At 44.5% G+C, this 17619-nt stretch overlaps 1 protein-coding gene and 1 long non-coding RNA gene across 2 annotated transcripts in view; one reads left to right on the top strand and one right to left on the bottom strand.

Moving 5' to 3' along the window:
- Positions 1–10689: 10689 nt before the first annotated feature.
- Positions 10690–17619, bottom strand: part of LOC143988991 (uncharacterized) — a 35125-nt gene continuing 28195 nt past the window's right edge. Inside the window, exon 2 of the long non-coding RNA XR_013276952.1 lies at positions 10690–11037. This is a non-coding gene — a long non-coding RNA (uncharacterized LOC143988991). The remainder of the gene's footprint in view (positions 11038–17619) is intronic.
- The window catches only part of LOC143988990 (G-protein coupled receptor family C group 6 member A-like), a 68408-nt gene continuing 66528 nt past the window's right edge, over positions 15740–17619 (top strand). The window contains 1 exon segment of the mRNA XM_077488972.1: positions 15740–16079. Coding sequence (XP_077345098.1) covers positions 15798–16079 — 282 coding nt within the window. The 5' untranslated portion in view covers positions 15740–15797.

Raw genomic sequence — 17619 nt, 5'->3', positions numbered from 1 at the left:
CCAGAAGTTCTGTGGTTCATCCGGTTCTCTGAGACCAGCAACTTTATTATCTATTGACTCAGAGATTGATTTACGTCAAGCCATTCCCGAAGTCTACCATGAATTTTTGGACGTGTTCAGTAAACAAAAGGCAGAGGTGCTCCCGCCCCACCGGGCTTATGACTGCCCCATTGATTTACTTCCTGGAGCCAAGATTCCGTTTGGAAGGGTTTTTCCCTTAACAGAGGTAGAGCAGGAGAAACTCAAAGAATACCTCGAAGAAAATTTAAAGAAGGGGTTCATTCGCCCGTCTACGTCCCCAGCAGGTGCAGGTATTTTCTTTGTTGAGAAAAAGGACCACACTCTCCGACCCTGCGTAGACTACCGTGAATTAAACAACATCACTATAAAGAACCGGTACCCTCTCCCTCTTTTTCCAGAGTTATTCCAAAGACTGGGAATTGCTACGGTGTTCACTAAACTCGATCTCCGTGGGGCTTACAACTTGATCCGTATCAAGGCCGGAGATGAGTGGAAGACTGCTTTCCGTACCCGATTCGGACACTTCGAGTATTTGGTAATGCCCTTCGGTTTGTGTAATGCCCCCGCCACCTTCCAATACTTTATCAATGATGTGCTCCGGGACTTTCTGGACTTATTTGCTGTCGTTTATTTAGATGATATTTTGATTTTTTCTTCCTCCCTTGAAGCCCATCGCAAGCACGTCAAAAGCGTGTTGGGTCGGCTCCGCCAACATGGACTATATGCAAAAGCAGACAAGTGTTTGTTCGAACAGGAAAGTATACCATTCCTGGGGTTGATCATCTCTAGTAAGAGTATAAAAATGGACCCCCAGAAGATTGCTGCGATTTTGGACTGGCCGACTCCTGTAGACAGGAAAGGAATCCAACGTTTTATTGGATTCGCCAACTTCTACCGCAAATTTATTAAAGGTTTCTCAGCTATTGTTGCACCCATCACACAACTAACTAGACAAGGAACCCGTTTTCATTGGACCTCTGAAGCTCAAAAAGCATTCGAGACTCTCAAGGGACTTTTCACCTCCGCTCCGATTTTAAGACATCCAGATTCCTCCCTGCCATTTGTTTTAGAAGTGGATGCATCCGAAATCGCCGTAGGAGCTATATTATCCCAGAGACAAGGAACTAAGGCCCTGCTTCATCCTGTGGCTTTCTTTTCACGTAAGTTATCTGCAGCCGAGAAAAATTACGATGTCGGAGACCGGGAGCTGTTGGCCATTAAATCCGCATTAGAAGAATGGCGTTATTTGTTGGAAGGAGCTTCTCATCCAATTCTAATATTTACAGATCACAAAAACCTGGAGTATTTAAGATCTGCAAAAAGACTAAAACCAAGACAAGCCAGGTGGGCACTCTTCTTCTCCCGGTTCTCTTTCCATGTGACGTATCGCCCAGGGTCTAAGAATATAAAACCAGATGCCTTGTCACGGATGTTCCACAAGTCCCAGGAGAATTCTCCTCCGGATACCATTCTCGCTCCTGGGAATTTCCTTCTGCTTCAGGAAGATCTTCTCTCTCGGCTTAGACAAGCCTCCATGGGACAAAGACCCTTCTCAGAACCAGAACTACAAACCAGAGGTGGGTTACTGTGGTATAAAGACAAGATCTACATCCCCGAAACTCTGCGGGTATCTGTTCTAGAGCTGTGTCATGACCACGCACTCGCCGGACATTTTGGTATCACTAGAACCATTGATTTGGTACAGCGTACTTTTTGGTGGCCTCAGTTATGGGAGGATTGCAGGAAATACGTGAACACCTGCACTACGTGCATTAGGAGTAAGAACTGTAAAACCAAGGCCTGGGGCCTCCTTAAACCGTTGTCTGTTCCGGACAGGCCATGGAAAATGCTGTCTCTAGACTTCATTGTTGAATTGCCTCCGGCAGACGATCATACCACTATCTTGGTGGTGGTCGATCGTCTGTCAAAGATGGCACATTTTATTCCCATGAAGGGTACCCCTTCAGCCTCTGAAACTGCACAAGTGTTTATCAAAGAAATAATTAGGCTCCATGGGGTACCAGCCAATATAGTTTCGGATCGAGGAGTACAGTTCACCTCTCGATTCTGGAAGTCCCTCTGCAAGGCCTTGAATATTGAGCTATCGTTCTCATCCGCTTATCATCCTCAGTCCAATGGGCAGACTGAGAGGACAAACCAAACTCTCGAACAATATTTACGCTGTTTTTCCTCTTTTGCACAAGATGATTGGATCTCCCTACTTCCGGTAGCTGAATTTGCGTATAATAATTCTCTCCATTCCGCCATCAAACAGACACCCTTTTTTGCCAATTATGGCTTCCACCCTTCATTTTTACCCAACTCCCTTCCTGAATGTTCAGTACCTGCGGTCCAGGAAAATATAAACTTTTTTTTAACCAACAACAAACTTCTACAAGAAACAATGACTAAAACTCAAGAGCACAACAAGGCAACCTTTGACAGGAAGAGACGAGGAGAGTTAGTACTGGTACCTGGTGATTTGGTGTGGCTATCCACGGTAAACTTGAAAATGGCGTGTCCTTCAAGGAAGCTAGGTCCCAAGTTTTTAGGACCTTTCCCAGTCAAAAGGAAGATTAACGAAGTTGCTTTTGAACTAGAACTTCCAGACTCACTAAAGGTTCATCCGGTATTCCATGTATCCTTATTGAAACCTTTCACTCCCAATCCATTTCCTAACCGAAAAACCACTCCTCCTGATCCGATCTTGGTTGATGGTGAAGAAGAATTTGAAATTGAAGCCATCCTAAAATCCAGAAGAAGAGGAAACCAGAACCAGTTCTTAATCAAATGGAAAGGATATGGTCCTGAAGAGAACTCCTGGGAGCCTGAGGACAACATTCATGCGAAAAATTTGATTCGATCCTTTAAAAGGGCCCATCCGGAAAAGTTTGCCCAAAAGGGCATCCGGAGGCTGCCCCTTGGGAGGGGGCAATGTCATGAAAATCTCACGAAGAGATTGTCCTCCAGGTCTTCTAATGTACGATCGTCGCGGGTACGCACGATCGTACGAACGCCCTTACGCTCGTACACAGGTGCGCGTGCGCGGGCACGCGCACGGTCGCGTGCGTGCGTCCGTATTGGCGCCAAACGGCCTATTTAAACCAGCCTCTTGCCAACAGTCTTTGCTGTCTGCTCAACAGCGTTATACCTGTGAGACCTGATCCGTGTTGTTTGTTCCTGTTTGACCCGGCCTGCCTGCACCCGACCTCGGCTTGTTGTGACTATTCTCCTGCCTGTTCCCTTGTACTTCGTTCCTGCCTGGTATCCGATTCGGCTTGCTCTGACCATCCGTCTGCTAGAAGGGTAACCTGCTTATATACTGAACTGTTCATCTGCTATAAGTGCCTGCTCATATTGAACTACCTATCTGCTGCAAATAACCTGCTTATACTGAACTGTTCATCTGCCATAAGTGCCTGCTCATATTGAACTACCTATCTGCTGCAAATAATCTGCTTATACTGAACTGTTCATCTGCTATAAGTGCTTGCTCATATTGAACTACCTGTCTGCTGCAAGTCACCTGCTTATACTGGATTGTGTTATCTGCTACAAGTGATCTGCTAGTATTACACTATCCATCTGCTTCTAGTACCTGCTTATATTGACTGTTATCTGCTGCAAGCACTTGTGTATATTACACTGTTCACCTGCTACAAGTGACCTGCTTCCCTGCACTGTTATCTCCAAGTTACCTGCTCCATTGAACTGTGTATCTGCTATTAACTACCTGCTGATCCCTTCACTGTAATCACCTGCTTCACTGATCCTCGCCTACCCATCCTACCCATCTGTTGATCCTGCCAGGCACCTGTACCCCTCCTTACTCCTGTGTTGCCTGTTACATTGCCAGGAAACCAGTAGTGGGAGTCGTAAAGGAGGCCTCTCTCCGCAATCCGGGCTCGCTACTAGAAGGTACGTGACAGACATTGGGGCAAGGCTGCACTTACAAGGCTTCAATTAACACTGGGGCAAGGCTGCACTTACAAGGCTTCAATGGACACTGGGGCAAGGCTGCACTGACAAGGCTGCAATGGACACTGGGGCAAGGCTGGACTGACAAGGCTGCAATGGACACTGGGGGCAAGGCTGCACTGACAAGGCTGCAATGGACACTGGGACAAGGCTGCACTTACAAGGCTTCAATGGACACTGGGGCAAGGCTACACTGAGAAGGCTCCAAAGGACACTGGGGCAAGGCTGCACTGACAAGGCTGCAATGGACACTAAGGAAAGCCTGCACTGACAAGGCTGCAATGGACACTGGGGGCAAGGCTGCAAATGACACTGACAAGGCTGCAACGGACACTGGGGGCAAGGTTACAAATTGCACTGATAAGGCTGCATTGATGGGCATTTAAATGTAAGTTTTTTTCCTTAAACTTACCTCTTAAAAGTTTTTTCCTTAAAATTCCCTCTTCAACTTGGGGTGCATGCTATACGCACATGTTATATGTCGATAAATATGGTACCACACAAAGAAAGCTCTATATGTCTCACACATTTTTAAATAACATTTATTTGCGTACGGTTGTGCACGGTCGATTAATTGTAAAGCTATTACAGCACTAAAACCTAAAAAAATTGCCTGGACAAGAAGGTATAATATGCTGGTCCATAACTTGTTAAAAAGATGTGGCTCACTCTACTACAGAGCCTGTCATCTGTCCAGGATAGTGAACTGGCAGATTCAATGAGTGATCAAAGACTGGGTCTCGCTTGAACAAGCAGAATAGTAACTCACAACAGTTGAACACACAGCTATTAATAGGACTGACTTTACACTGTTCTCATACAATATGTAAATCTACTGCCATATCCTGACTCCACTTCTAGCCAACCCAGACTTTACATGCATTTGTAACCAGCTTTTAAAACATGCTGTAGAAATGGGAAGAGTTAGCCTGGCCACCGCACACCTCGTCCAGGCCAAGTGGATAGCAGATAAAAGCAGCCTCAGCTCAATTCATCCAAGCCATGCCTCCAACATGTTTTTCCCTTCCCCAGGGCTTAATCACGCCCCTGGGACATAATCAATTTTAAATCATACTGTAAATTTGTTGCTATGCTAATCTAATCATTTCTTTTGAGTTGGATCTTTCTGTTCATAATCTGAACTTGCTCACCCAGACACCCAAACGCAATTCCCCATGTGGTCTTATTTTCAAAAACAGCATTTCATAAATCATTGCAGGATCAGATAGGTATACAGCAGATCACTCTTGCCTTTTTTAACTGCTCTGTACTTCTAAGTCACCGCGAAGACTCATTTTGAATATCTATTTCATTATTCTTGATACTTCACTAAAAACTTCCTTACAATACACAGACAAATGGTAAACCGACTTAGGAATTTCCTTGCCAGAATAAGGATTGGGAAACAATCTGCAGGCTTTTTGAACGTAACAACAGAAGAACACAATTACAAGATATATTTTCACTGGTATAGGACACCATCACTCCTTCATAGAATATTTTCATAAGTTTCAGACCAATGTTGGTATGAAGGGTCGATGCTCCATATTTGCTGGCAGCATAGCACCTTGCAGCTGTATTGGAAGAAAATACACAACATAACTTCAGGGAAAGCCTCTCGTAACACTGCTGCTTCTAAACGTGAGTTTAGGAGTTTTTTGCCAAAGCCCCTAAACTCACCTCAATAAAAGCCTACATGTCCATGTACATATGGACTTTTGTCAGAGTTTAGGAGCAGCAGAGTTTAGAAGCAGTTAAACTTCTCTCTCCCAAATGCAGACAAATCATGTTTAGTGTTTTTCTGCTGCCAGGAGAGTTACTTTTAGGGGTGGCCAGTGTACATATAGTCCAACAACATATGCTCTAGATTTCTCTCCACTTCAATATTTGCTTCGCTGTTCTACAGGGAGTAGAGGATGCCCCAGACAGAAATTATACACCCTGGAGAGTGAGATTAACAAGATACATCACAGAAACCCAGAGCGGAGGATTCCATTTTCATCTTCAATTTTCATCACTACATCACCCACTGAGTAGGATTTTTTTTCTGTTATTAAAAAAACTCTGGTGTGTGTCAGAGCCATATTCAGAGATTTTATGTTGCAAGTGGCACCTCCACAAGCTTTTCAGTGGAATTTTTGCCTAATAGATTACCTTGTGAAATCAAAACTATAAGATGCCTACATTAGATGCCAAACATACCTTCATGAGTTCTAAATGCATGGGATCATGCCCTTGCTGATATGTATACAGTGCCCCTAAATGGTTAAAAAATTGTAATGTGTGCCATTACATAAAATAAGATATTACTGCATTTGCCATTTATCTATTGCAATTTAGGAATGTATGTGTGGTTTACATAAGGGGAACATTTAGAAAAATAAAAGATTGGATTGCACAGGACCACCATTCAATTGGTAGATGACAAGTATCTTTTACCAATTTCTAAACATTTTGAAGAGCATGCTCAAACTTAGACTAATTTACAGTCCATACTCATTCATCCTGGCACCCCACACTTACTCCCAGCATCAAATACTGGGATTGTTCTGATGCTGTATTGATTGCTGTGTTTTCTATAATTTTAGGTCACTTTGAAGTAAAATAAGGAAGCATAAAACTCTATATTAATATGCTTTACTAAACAATAATGCTGTACATACACATTAATTACAATTGTAGGAAAACAATAGAAGACTTTGGAAGTATTACAGAGATGCATATCACACATGCACACACTACCTAACCTTCTTAATGAACGAGCCTGTTCTGTGTACAATAAGGATACATTAAATGCCACTTATGTTGGTTTATAGTAGCTTTGCGATCTCAATAGGCAACCAGGGCTCCAGGCTCTAGCCAGCAATTCCAGAAAACTGGATGCTAGTGTCATCCCCAGGTGAAGTTCATTCTTTGGTCCTGCAAAGTCATCACAGACTTTCCTTCTTAGTTCTTGTGGTTATTGAGCCCTTTAAATCTGGTATACACTTTAAGAGAAATCCCACAGAAAGTAAACAAAACAGTGTGGGGTCCTCAACAAATTCCATACTAGATCTAAATGAGTCTTATATATACAGTATTTTAAGGGGGAATCCTATGCAAAATACAAGAAAAGAATGGCATAGGTCCCTCCAAAACCCATGCCAGATCCTTTACAAAAGCATTAAGCCTAGATAGCCATGTAGGCAGTTGCAGTCTACAGTCTCCACTGCAGGTGGCACTCAACCGTAGAGCCAATGCAGCTAGGGGGAAGTTGAGAGAAACTGGGTTTCTCTATGGTTTCCTTGGTCATCTGGAGCAGTTATCCAGTTGGATATGTTGGATTCAAGTGACCCTGGTGGCCATCTTAGGTCACGCAGAGTCTTTTTAAGTCCCTGCCCCAGGGTTTTACCATGTTTTATGTGAGTGGCTAGTCAAAGGCGGCTCTAGGCTTTGTGAGGCCTTAGGCAAAACCTAAATTAACTGTATAAATTGCATATATTAAGAGCTTTAACGTGCTGGTGTCATTCCTCTCTATCTCGGTGATGGTGTCAGTGCTCTCTATCTCGGTGATGGTGTCAGTGCTCTCTATCTCAGTGATGGTGTCAGTGCTCTCTAGCTCAGTGATGGTGTCAGTGCTCTCTATCTCGGTGCTGGTGTCTGTGCTCTCTATCTCGGTGCTGGTGTCAACGCACTCTATCGGAAAACTACCTATAGGTATAATGCTGAGAACCTTTGCCACAGCCCAGTACAAAAGAGAAAATTGCAAAAGGGGGTTCCCCTGGGGGATTTTATGGGCAGAGGACGTTAACCAGAAAAAGGAGTAAGAAGTGTATAAAAAGATAAAAAATTTATTAAATACAAAACAGTAGAAAAACAGGTACATAGGATATGTAAACCTAAAAACAAATTAGTCGGACTGGATAGTTACATAACTGCTATATGCCAAAACACACAGTTGATCTCATGGTAGGAGGTCAAATGGAGTGCATGGGCATAGAAGTCCAACATGTTTCGTAATACAGGTATGAGTAATAAATTCCTTCTTCATGGGCTGATTAGAAATAAGCAGTTTTCTGTAATAAAACTATCTTTAACAAATTAAAGTGCACATCAGGATTCACATGAAGGAGGGGCTTCAATCCCTAGAATGCCCCATCGCATGAGAGAATGCTCTGGATATTGGCTGGGGGGCTGGGAATGCGTCCCCACAGCACTGATGATGTACGGTTGCTGGTGCCAAAATGATTGCGTTGCATGCCGTGAGTGAGATAAGAAACATCCCTGCCGGCATAGAATTCACCTGGGCCCACGAATATCGACTACAGACGTGGGGACGAGTTCCCAATGGCCGTTTGGTATTCCGAAACATTGGGACTTCTATGCACACGCACTCCATTTGACCTCCTACCATGAGATCAACTGTGTGTTTTGGCATATAGCTGTTATGTAACTATCCAGTCTGACTAATTTGTTTTTAGGTTTACATACCCTATGTACCTACTTTATTACTATTTTGTATTTAATACATTTTTTATATTTTTATACGCTTGTTACTCCCTATTCTGGCTAACATTCTTTGCCCATAAAATCCCCCCAGGGCACCCCTTTTGCAATGTGCTCTATTTCGGTGCTGGTGTCAGTTTTCTCTATCTCAGTGCTGGTGTCAGTTTTCTCTATCTCGGTGATGGTGTCAGTTTTCTCTATCTTATTAATGGTGTCTGTGCTCTCTATTTCTGTGATGGTGTCTGTTCTCCCTATCTCGTGATAGTGTCTGTGCTCTCTATCTCGGTGATGGTGTCTGTGCTCTCTATCTCGGTGAAGGTGTCTGTGCTCTCTATCTTGGTGTTCTCTATCTCGGTGATAGTGTCTGTGCTCTCTATCTTGGTGATGGTGTCTGTGCTCTCTATCTTGGTGATGGCATCTGTGCTCTCCATCTCTGTGTTCTCTATCTCGGTGAGGGTGTCTGTGCTCTCTATCTCATTGTTGCGCTCAGTGACCTTTCTCTATTAGTGCTGGTGTCACATAGAGCTCCTTGAACTTGGACTCATAGAACAGAAGGGACTGTGCAAGTTTCACCACCTCAGAGGTCTCTTCATCCTTGTCGGGCAGCAGTAGGTCCCACGGGACTTCGCTTAGAAGGAGAGCTCCTGGCGAGAGATAGCAGCAGAGAAGTCAAGGAGAAGGCAGTGCCAGCGCAGGATGCAGTATGCCCGAGCCACCATGGCTGAGGATTAGCACTGGCCTAGGCTGGGACCTCCCAACCCCCCTGCAGTGGAGCTCTGCATAGGTGGAGATGAGGGCAGGGTGGAGGGAGGGGCTGTCAATCAAAGGTGGGCACACTGGGACACTGGCAGAGGACTGAGCTGCCCTTACTGCTTGTGGCACTGATAATTGGGTGGAAGGGAGTTGAGGGGATGGGGACAGGGGGTGGATATATAGTGGCTGGTCACTGTGGCTGAGGGAGGCTGGATGCTGGAAGAGCAAGTATGGGGGATGGCTCTCTCTCATGCTGGTGGTCGCTGGCTGCAGAAGGGGTTTGTATCATAGTAGAGTCCCAGACCCCCCGCCCTGATTGACAGCCTCAAAGAGGGGGGCGGCCGGACACCTCTTCTCTCCTACCTCCCACTTCCATCGGCTCCATCCAGCCCTGGTGAAGCCTCCTCCCCAGAACCTTCCTCGCCAATCCTTACAAGAAGCCGGGATGGCTCCTCCAGGTGTGTGGGTACCGCTCTGTGGAGCACTCTAGTGGGCGTGACGGGGGGAGGGGAGATCTACGCCTCTGGGTTCAGTGAAAATATTCAAGTCTCCTCCTCCCCAAGACAACACAGAACTGGCCCCACCTCCTCCCCAAGACACAGCCATAGCTTTGTCCTCTCTCCAATGTCTGGTCATGGAGTTTGCAGACAGATTTAATCCTCTGCAGACCGGAGCGCAGCATAGCAGCAACAGCATTGTTGTCAGCCACGGTCCTGAACAGTGAACATCAAGTGGCGGCTGTCAAATTAGGCAGACGTGAGGCCCCTGTGAGTGCGAGGCCTTAGGCAACCACCTAATTAGCCTAATTAGAGAGCAGCCTCTGTGGCTAGTGTAGGGACAGGTCACCCACCTGTCAGGGATAGCATTAGCAGTAGGGAAAGGTTCCGGTGAAGTAAGAAAAGAGTAGAGACAACGTGTACCTCTTCAGGAAGCTTCCCCATTGGGTTGGACCAGCTGGCTGTGCTCTGCTTTTTGTGGCAGATGCTGTTGGTAGCTCGGAAACCACACACCGTTGTCTCTACATTAAACTGTTGTAAATGCCCAAGTCAGGTAAGCCTATCCGCTGGTCCCGTTTGTACTGTTTACTAATTCTGCAATACATGATTTTTGTCAAATTGGGACTCAGAGTGTTCTCTATTTACCGCATCATGCTGCACCTACCCAACACTTTCTTGCAGTCAGCAGGATATTCCCCTCTTTGCAGCAGGTGTGGAAGGAGGATCAGGGACAATTATGGCACCGTTTGGGAGTAGCCTTGGCCTTAGAGCTTAAGTTTAATGGGTGCAACAGAGTGGGAGGAGCGACTTGAGAGCACTGCACATCAGAATCCCACCAGGCTGATCGCAGAGCTGGCCATCAACTCCCTGGAGGATGACGTCCGCCGAGCGGTTATGATGCTGCCGGAGGAACAGATTGTGCTACAAGGAGGGAAAAGGACAAGCCCCAGCTATGTGCAGTAGATTATAAATTACTTTAATACTCAAAAAATGATCCACTCACAAAAGCGAAGTAAAAACATTTATATAATGCTATCTGTAAATCTCTTTGCTTTCCCAATCCCAGTCCGCCAGGTGGAATCAGGCTGTGGTTCCACTGTTCAGCTGTGCCGGAGGCTCCCAGGGCTTCCTGATCATCGTAGAATGCCGAGTACAGGAGGATGTGACATCACAGCCGCATGTAATGGGTGGACATGGTGACGTGTTGCGGAGCATGCGCTCTTTCTTCAGGCCATAACAGTGCCATGTTGGTTGACCTATATATAGGCAAAGGGAGGCAGCTGCCATTGAACAACAAAGCCAGCTGCCGCAACAAATACCAAACAATTAAAAAACACAGTGGCATGATACTAGTCAAATAAAAATAATAACAGTGCTAATACCCATTGCTAACTAAACACTAAGAGTCAAAGTCATATATAAAGAGGTGAATATCATAATAAAAAATTTAGCCAAAACATATGAATACACAAACGAATCCTATATTAAATGGTACAATGTAGACCTTCTGCTTGCAAAATATTTTGCAAGCAATCCAGACAATGTCCACAATAATATTGGATGATGTTAAGGGATACAATTTTAAGCCTGATCCAAAAAAGCCTTAATATTGCTATGACTGGAAGTGTACTGGAAGTGTAAACATCTGCACATTTTTTTAGAGGGGAGAGGAAGGTGCCAATTGAGAGGGAGAGATTGAAGATGTGAGTGAGGGAGCATAGGATAGCAGAAGAGGTTGACCACAGTAATTGTGAGGGAACAGGATCCAGGGGACAATTGGTTAGGTGGACATCTGAGAAAAGTTTTGTTAGTAATAGTAGTAGTAGTAGCCAGTTAAAAAGAGGAGAGTGTTGAATGTGCTGTTAGGCAAGGTATGTTTGGTGGGGATGATGTACGCACAGTGAAGGTGCCCTGACAAATTGGCAATCACTTCAAAGACAAAATTGATGCAATCCCTTGGGCAGTGAGTGCGTGGGCAGAGGGGGTAGGGGACAAAGCAGAGAGTTAAAGGTTGAGAAGAGCCGACGGGGACTGGATGACAAGGTATTAATAAGAGAGACAAAGTAGGCTTGTTTGGCAGCATGGAGGCAGGAATTGTATTTTAGAAGGGCAGATTTATATAGGGTGAATTCTTGCAGGGATTTGGTTTTACGCTACAGTCTTTCAAGCGCACAACAATGTCTCTTGCGATTTCTAGTGTTGTCAGTTCCCCAGGGTTGTAGCAGTCGGGGCCTGAAACTGCGTGTGGTTAGAGGAGCAAGTGCATTCAGTGGTGATGATAGTGAACTATTGTAGACAGAGGTGGCCAGGATAGGACAGGACAGGGGAGAGATTATGCCATATAGGTGGTCAGAAGCAGAATAGAGAAGAGAAGGAAAAAAAGTGGTGAAGGTTCTTACAAGTAATCGTTTGCTGCTTAGAGGGATGGGTAGTTGGAGGCAAGGATACAGTGAAACTGATGAGGTTGTGATCAGAGAGAGGAAAGGGGTGTTGGTGAGGTTGCCAGGATTGCAGAGATGGGAGAATACAAGGTGGAGGTTATTACCATTGGAGTGAGTAGAAGTATGTGTCCATTAGGTTAGGTCAGAAGATGAGGTTAAGTTGAGAAGTTGAGCTGTAGCTGGGCTGTTAACATTGACAGGAATATTGAAGTCACCAAGAATGATAGTGGTTATTTCAAAGGAGAGAAAGTAGGGTAGGCAGGCAGCAAAGTCATCAAAAAGGCACAATACTGGTCCAGGAGGCCGATAAATTGCTGAAATCCTCTGAGAAATGGGAGAAAACAGAAGAATGCAGTGCATCTCAAAAGAAGAGAGGGAGGGAAAGAAAGAACTTTGAAGGTGCTTTGTGGGGATAGGAGGAATCCAACTCCACCTCCTTTCTGTCCACTGGGTCTGGGGGAGTGAGTCCAATAGAGGCCACCATGTGAGAGGGCAGCAGGAAAAGCTGAGTCAAAATTTTGATGCCAGGTTTCAGTTATGGTGCATATGTTAAAGCCATGAGAGATAAAAAGGTCACACACATGTTTTGCCTACATTTTTCATTATGATATTCACCTCTTTTTTATATATGTTTTTCAGCATATAACATGCATAGGCATAAAACACACACCTTCACTTTAAGAGGGAAGATTCAGGAATTTTTTTTTTAAAATAAAGTACTTTGAAGCAAAATAAGGGTCAGTGCCCATCGGCAGTCTAACCATTGCCCATCAATTCAGCCTCACCATTGCCATGTAGACTCATGACAGATTACTGATGCCTCGGGGGGGACAGGGAGGGGGGCAGGATGAGTGACAAAAGATTTACATACAGTGATAATTTCCTGTTTACTCGGTGGCCTCTTTAATACAATGTCCCGCCTCCTATGATGCCCACAAGCACTATCTTCCAAGCTGTGGTACAGCTGAGCACCAGTATGCACTGCCTGTTCTCGCGCATGCGCCACACGTACGGCGTAGCGCTGTACATTTCGGATGTTGCCAACACAATGGGCGGCGTCGTCAGAAGTGTCCACCCCGTTGTGATGGCAACAAAGCCCTCAGCGCTGCCCAGTAACTCCTGGGAAATAATGACAGACATCTCCCAGGAGCACTAGCGAGCACGGGTGCCAAGGGAAATGACGTCAGGCGCCTTGAAGAGGAAGAGACAGAGGTGAGTAAAAAAATTTTTTTTCCAAATTTTGTTCTTTTTATTGATTGGAGTTGAATAATGTTACATTTGTTTTCTGACTGGAACTCCACTTTAAATGCCTGTCCCCACCAGGATGCCTACCCTCTACTTAGGGTGGAGGAATCACACATGGCACTGGGCCAAGCTAAATTATATTTTACGTTAGTTTCAACTACAAAACAAATTTCAAGCTGGGAAAATTTTATGGACATGCAGACACTCTCTCTCGCTATCTTGTAGAGCGCCCAGGGGAGGACATGGACATGAGCTAGGAAGATGTGGTGGCGCTCCTGTTTTACCCTCAGCCATCTCCACTTACGCTTTCAAAGGTCATTCAGCAGCACCCCAGGTGGGACCCACCAAAAACGCACACCTGAGAATAGTGGGCTCTGATCCAGCAGAAAGACCCTAAGTGCAATGCTTCTTGGCATGGCAGCACAAGCCATCCTCCCAAGAAAGCAAATGGCTGTTAGATACAGCGCAGTGATCTTCAGGCAGTGGGACTGCTTGTAGTCCACCGCCCAATTAGGTCTAACCATAGGCAACTTCCTGCAAAGTATTCTGATTATGTTGTCTTAAGTTTTCTTGTGTAACCATAATTATGTTATTGCTGTTTTTGTAATGTTCTTTGTTCTGTTCAATGCCGAGGACAGCATCTTTCAAAGAAAGGGAAGTGTAGGCAGGTGCAATCTAAATTCCCCACTGCAGGTGGTACTCAACCGTATTGGCAATGCAGCTGGGAGAGGAAATCGAGAAAACTGGATTTCTCCCTGGTTTCCTTGGTCACTTGGATCAGTGATCAGATTGGATGCTCTGAACCCCATTGGCCGTGGTGGCCATCTTGGGTTAAGCAGAGTCTTTTTAAATTCCTGTCCCTGGGTTTTAACGTGCTTTATGCAAGTGGCTAGTGTAGAGACAGATCACCTATCTGTCAGGGACAACATTAGCAATAGAGAAAGGTTCTAGTGGAATAGGGAAAGAGGAGGGACTGAATCAACCTGCTCAGGAAGCATTCCCATTGGGTTGGACCAACCAGACCCCACTCTGCTCGTCGTGGCAAATGGTGTTAGCAGCTTGGAACCAAACACCAATGTCTCTACATTGAATTGTTGTAAGTGCTCTAGTCAGATGAGCCTCCTCACCATGCCTGTTTGTACTGTTTATTAGTTCTACAATACATCGTTTTGGGAAAATTGGGACTCTGTGTGTGTTCTCTACCCTAAACAGCATGCTGCACCTACCCAACGGCCAGAAAAAGAGGGGATGAGCACATACCCCCCTCCATAAACCATATACCCTCAACATGTCCACATGCCCTCAACATGGGGGGGTACCTTACTAGGGGGACCTCCTAGAAAAGCACATTGTCAATAAGGTGATGAGAACAGTAGTCTCTTTACCACAGTGCTGGCCCAGTGGTCGTGGGAAGGGGCCTTATCAGAATCTGGAAGCCCCCTTTAAAAATATGGTGGCCCCCAGACACCCAACCCTCATGTGAATGTCAATTGTCAGTAAGCACACACATTTTAGAAAAGTCCTTTAATTAAAAAAAAAGATACCGCCATGTAAATTTACCATCAATCAAGTCATCCAGCAATGTAGATCCACACAACTGTGATACCTGCCAGCCTGTCAAAAGAAGAAGCCTGCCAGCCACCAACATGTCCTAAACCCCATTTGATTCCCACTGACTATCATCTCTCAATCCCCGTTGCCAATCAATATAAGCAAAGGGATGGGGTCTCTGGGTGAGGTCATAGACCATGTATGGTATAAATAAAAAGAACCCTATGCCTTTTTTTCTTTCAATGGAATCTCTCTTAAAATAAATCTTGGACCTAAAGGACCTGGCATGGATTTGGGGGGAACCACACTTTTTTTTTTACACTATCTCTGCTGTTTGTTTACATTCCCCTGTCAGTTGGGAATCCAGGACTGAGTCCATGTATTGGGTGAGAATGAGTCACTGGTCGTTGAAATGCAAGCTGGTATCAAATCCCTAACATCCAGTTAATTCTAAAGTAATGAGCTGTAAAGACTTTAAAAGTGTCTCCTTTGGACAATTTTGAGTCTCCAGGTTTGTCCCTATTGCATGGGCGAGCGCAGTTTTAGGGATTGACATATTTGGTATATACTTGTGCTTTTTACTGCAAAGAAAATGCAAAAATAGCTCTCACAGAAAAAATGTTAATGCATTGAGCTCCTTGGTTCTGACCAGTTTCATTCTGTATGATGTTAATATGTTTTTCACATGTTAATCAATGTAGTCCTAAAAGTTGTAGTTTAGTTGCCATTGTTGTAATCTCACTACTAACATCCAGGACTACATAACCAACCCTTTTGTTCCTTTCACCTGTCTCTCTGTGTCTGCTTCAGGTTACAGTTGCGAATAATGGTTGATGCTTTGTCAATGATCTATACAATTGAGAAGATAAACAATTCCACTCTTTTGCAAGGAATCAAGCTGGGCTATGAGATCTATGACTCGTGTTCTGATCCTCTTAAAGCTGTTCAGGGAACACTGAAGTTACTGCCAGAAATCTTTGCAATAAACAACTCTACACAGTGTAACAGCACAGAGTTCATACCTGCCATAAAAGCTGTTATAGGAGAAGTGTCTTCTGAAAACTCCATCAGCATAGGAAGGATATTAAGCAGTTACTTCATACCTCAGGTAATGCTGTAGTTCCCTCTATTAAGTATACATAACAGGTACCCAGATGACATAAATGCATGAATGATGATGATGAAGTTAATAGTTTTGATAATAAATATGGTGGAAATGATGACGATTAAAAAGATAATGTCCTGATTGTCATAAAGGTGATTGCTAGAGATGAGTGGATTGGTTTCTTCAATCTGGCATTTAGCCCAAATCAAGTAAATAGTATTCTCAGAAGATCCTCAATCTACCAGATGAGCTGTTCTTCTCCCCTCGCTAAGCTAAGTACAGATACTCATTACCAGACCCTTTCTTAGATTTCTTTTGCACCTCCTGTATGGTCTCCTTGCATTTCTACCACACTATGAAGGGTAAAGTGTAACAGTATATGGTGCTAACAAACTTAGTGATAATGGGGAGGGAAATGGGAGGAGGAGGAAAGGGGTATCCTCTAATGATGGTGCAGCAAAATAGCTCAAGTAGACAAGTCCAAAAATGCATGTCCAAGATTATACAGTCACTCCTGAAATGGCTGCAGCTTTTCTGAATCAGAGTACAGTAAAACTTTTGTTTGAGAGTAACTTGGTTTGAGAGCGTTTTGCAAGACAAGCAACATTTTTAAAAACATTTTGACTTAAAGAAGCAATGTCTTGATATACAAGTAGCGTCATGTCACAACTAATTATAAAAGAGAAGAGAAGTGCCTTTAAGTGTAGCAATGTGGTTACAATTAATTAAAGGGGTTGTAAAGGTAAATGTTTTTTCACCTTAATGCATTCAGGTGAAAAAACATCTGAGAATGACGGCTCCCCCAGACCCCCCCCCCGTTTTACTTACCTGATCCCTCGAAAGTCCCACGCTCGCCCCGACATCCTCTTCGCTGCTCACCCTGTCCGTTGATTGGCTAGAGTGAATGGATTGAAAGCAGTGCAGCCATTGGCTCGTGGCCATATACAGAATTTGCCAAGGGAATGGCCGAGTCTAGCAGAGAAGCACCTGAAAGCAGCTGTGTACCATATGCAGAGTTCACCAGGGAAGAACTGCCAGGAAATGCAGAGTGTGTTTTAGGAAGTGGCTGGTCGTGTAAGTGCCGAGTAAACCAGCTTACTGAGATGGAAGCCGGAAGCAGGATGAAGTCAGACGTTAGGGAATGCATAGCCATTCCCTTTCTCTCTTTTTTTTTATTCTTTATTTAAATTTTCAATTTTACACTCTCAATAAAAACAATACAAAAAGGGTAACTAATACAATACATCCAGATTACATCGCATATATATCCACAGTCCCTTCCAATGCCCTCCCCTATTTCCCATCCCCCCCCCCCCCGCCATGCACGCCTCCTCTAGACTATTAGTCCATCTAGTTGATCCTGCCTTTTACGCTATATGCTCGTTTTAACTCTAATTCTAGGTCTCTTGGGTTATCTCCCACACATATCTCCATGAGTTTTTAAAGTCCTCCCACCCCTTCCATTTATCCTTCTTATCCACTTTCCTTTCCTCCTCCCTCTCTTTATATTGCTCCCTCTCCATTTTTTGGATATAATTTATTC

This window comes from Lithobates pipiens, unplaced genomic scaffold, assembly GCF_037356315.1.
Source record: "Lithobates pipiens isolate NorthernLeopardFrog02 unplaced genomic scaffold, aLitPip1_a1.2 Scaffold_18, whole genome shotgun sequence".
Taxonomy (NCBI): domain Eukaryota; kingdom Metazoa; phylum Chordata; class Amphibia; order Anura; family Ranidae; genus Lithobates; species Lithobates pipiens.
Note: the sequence above shows the minus strand (reverse complement) of the source record. Positions and strands in the feature narration are given on the sequence as shown.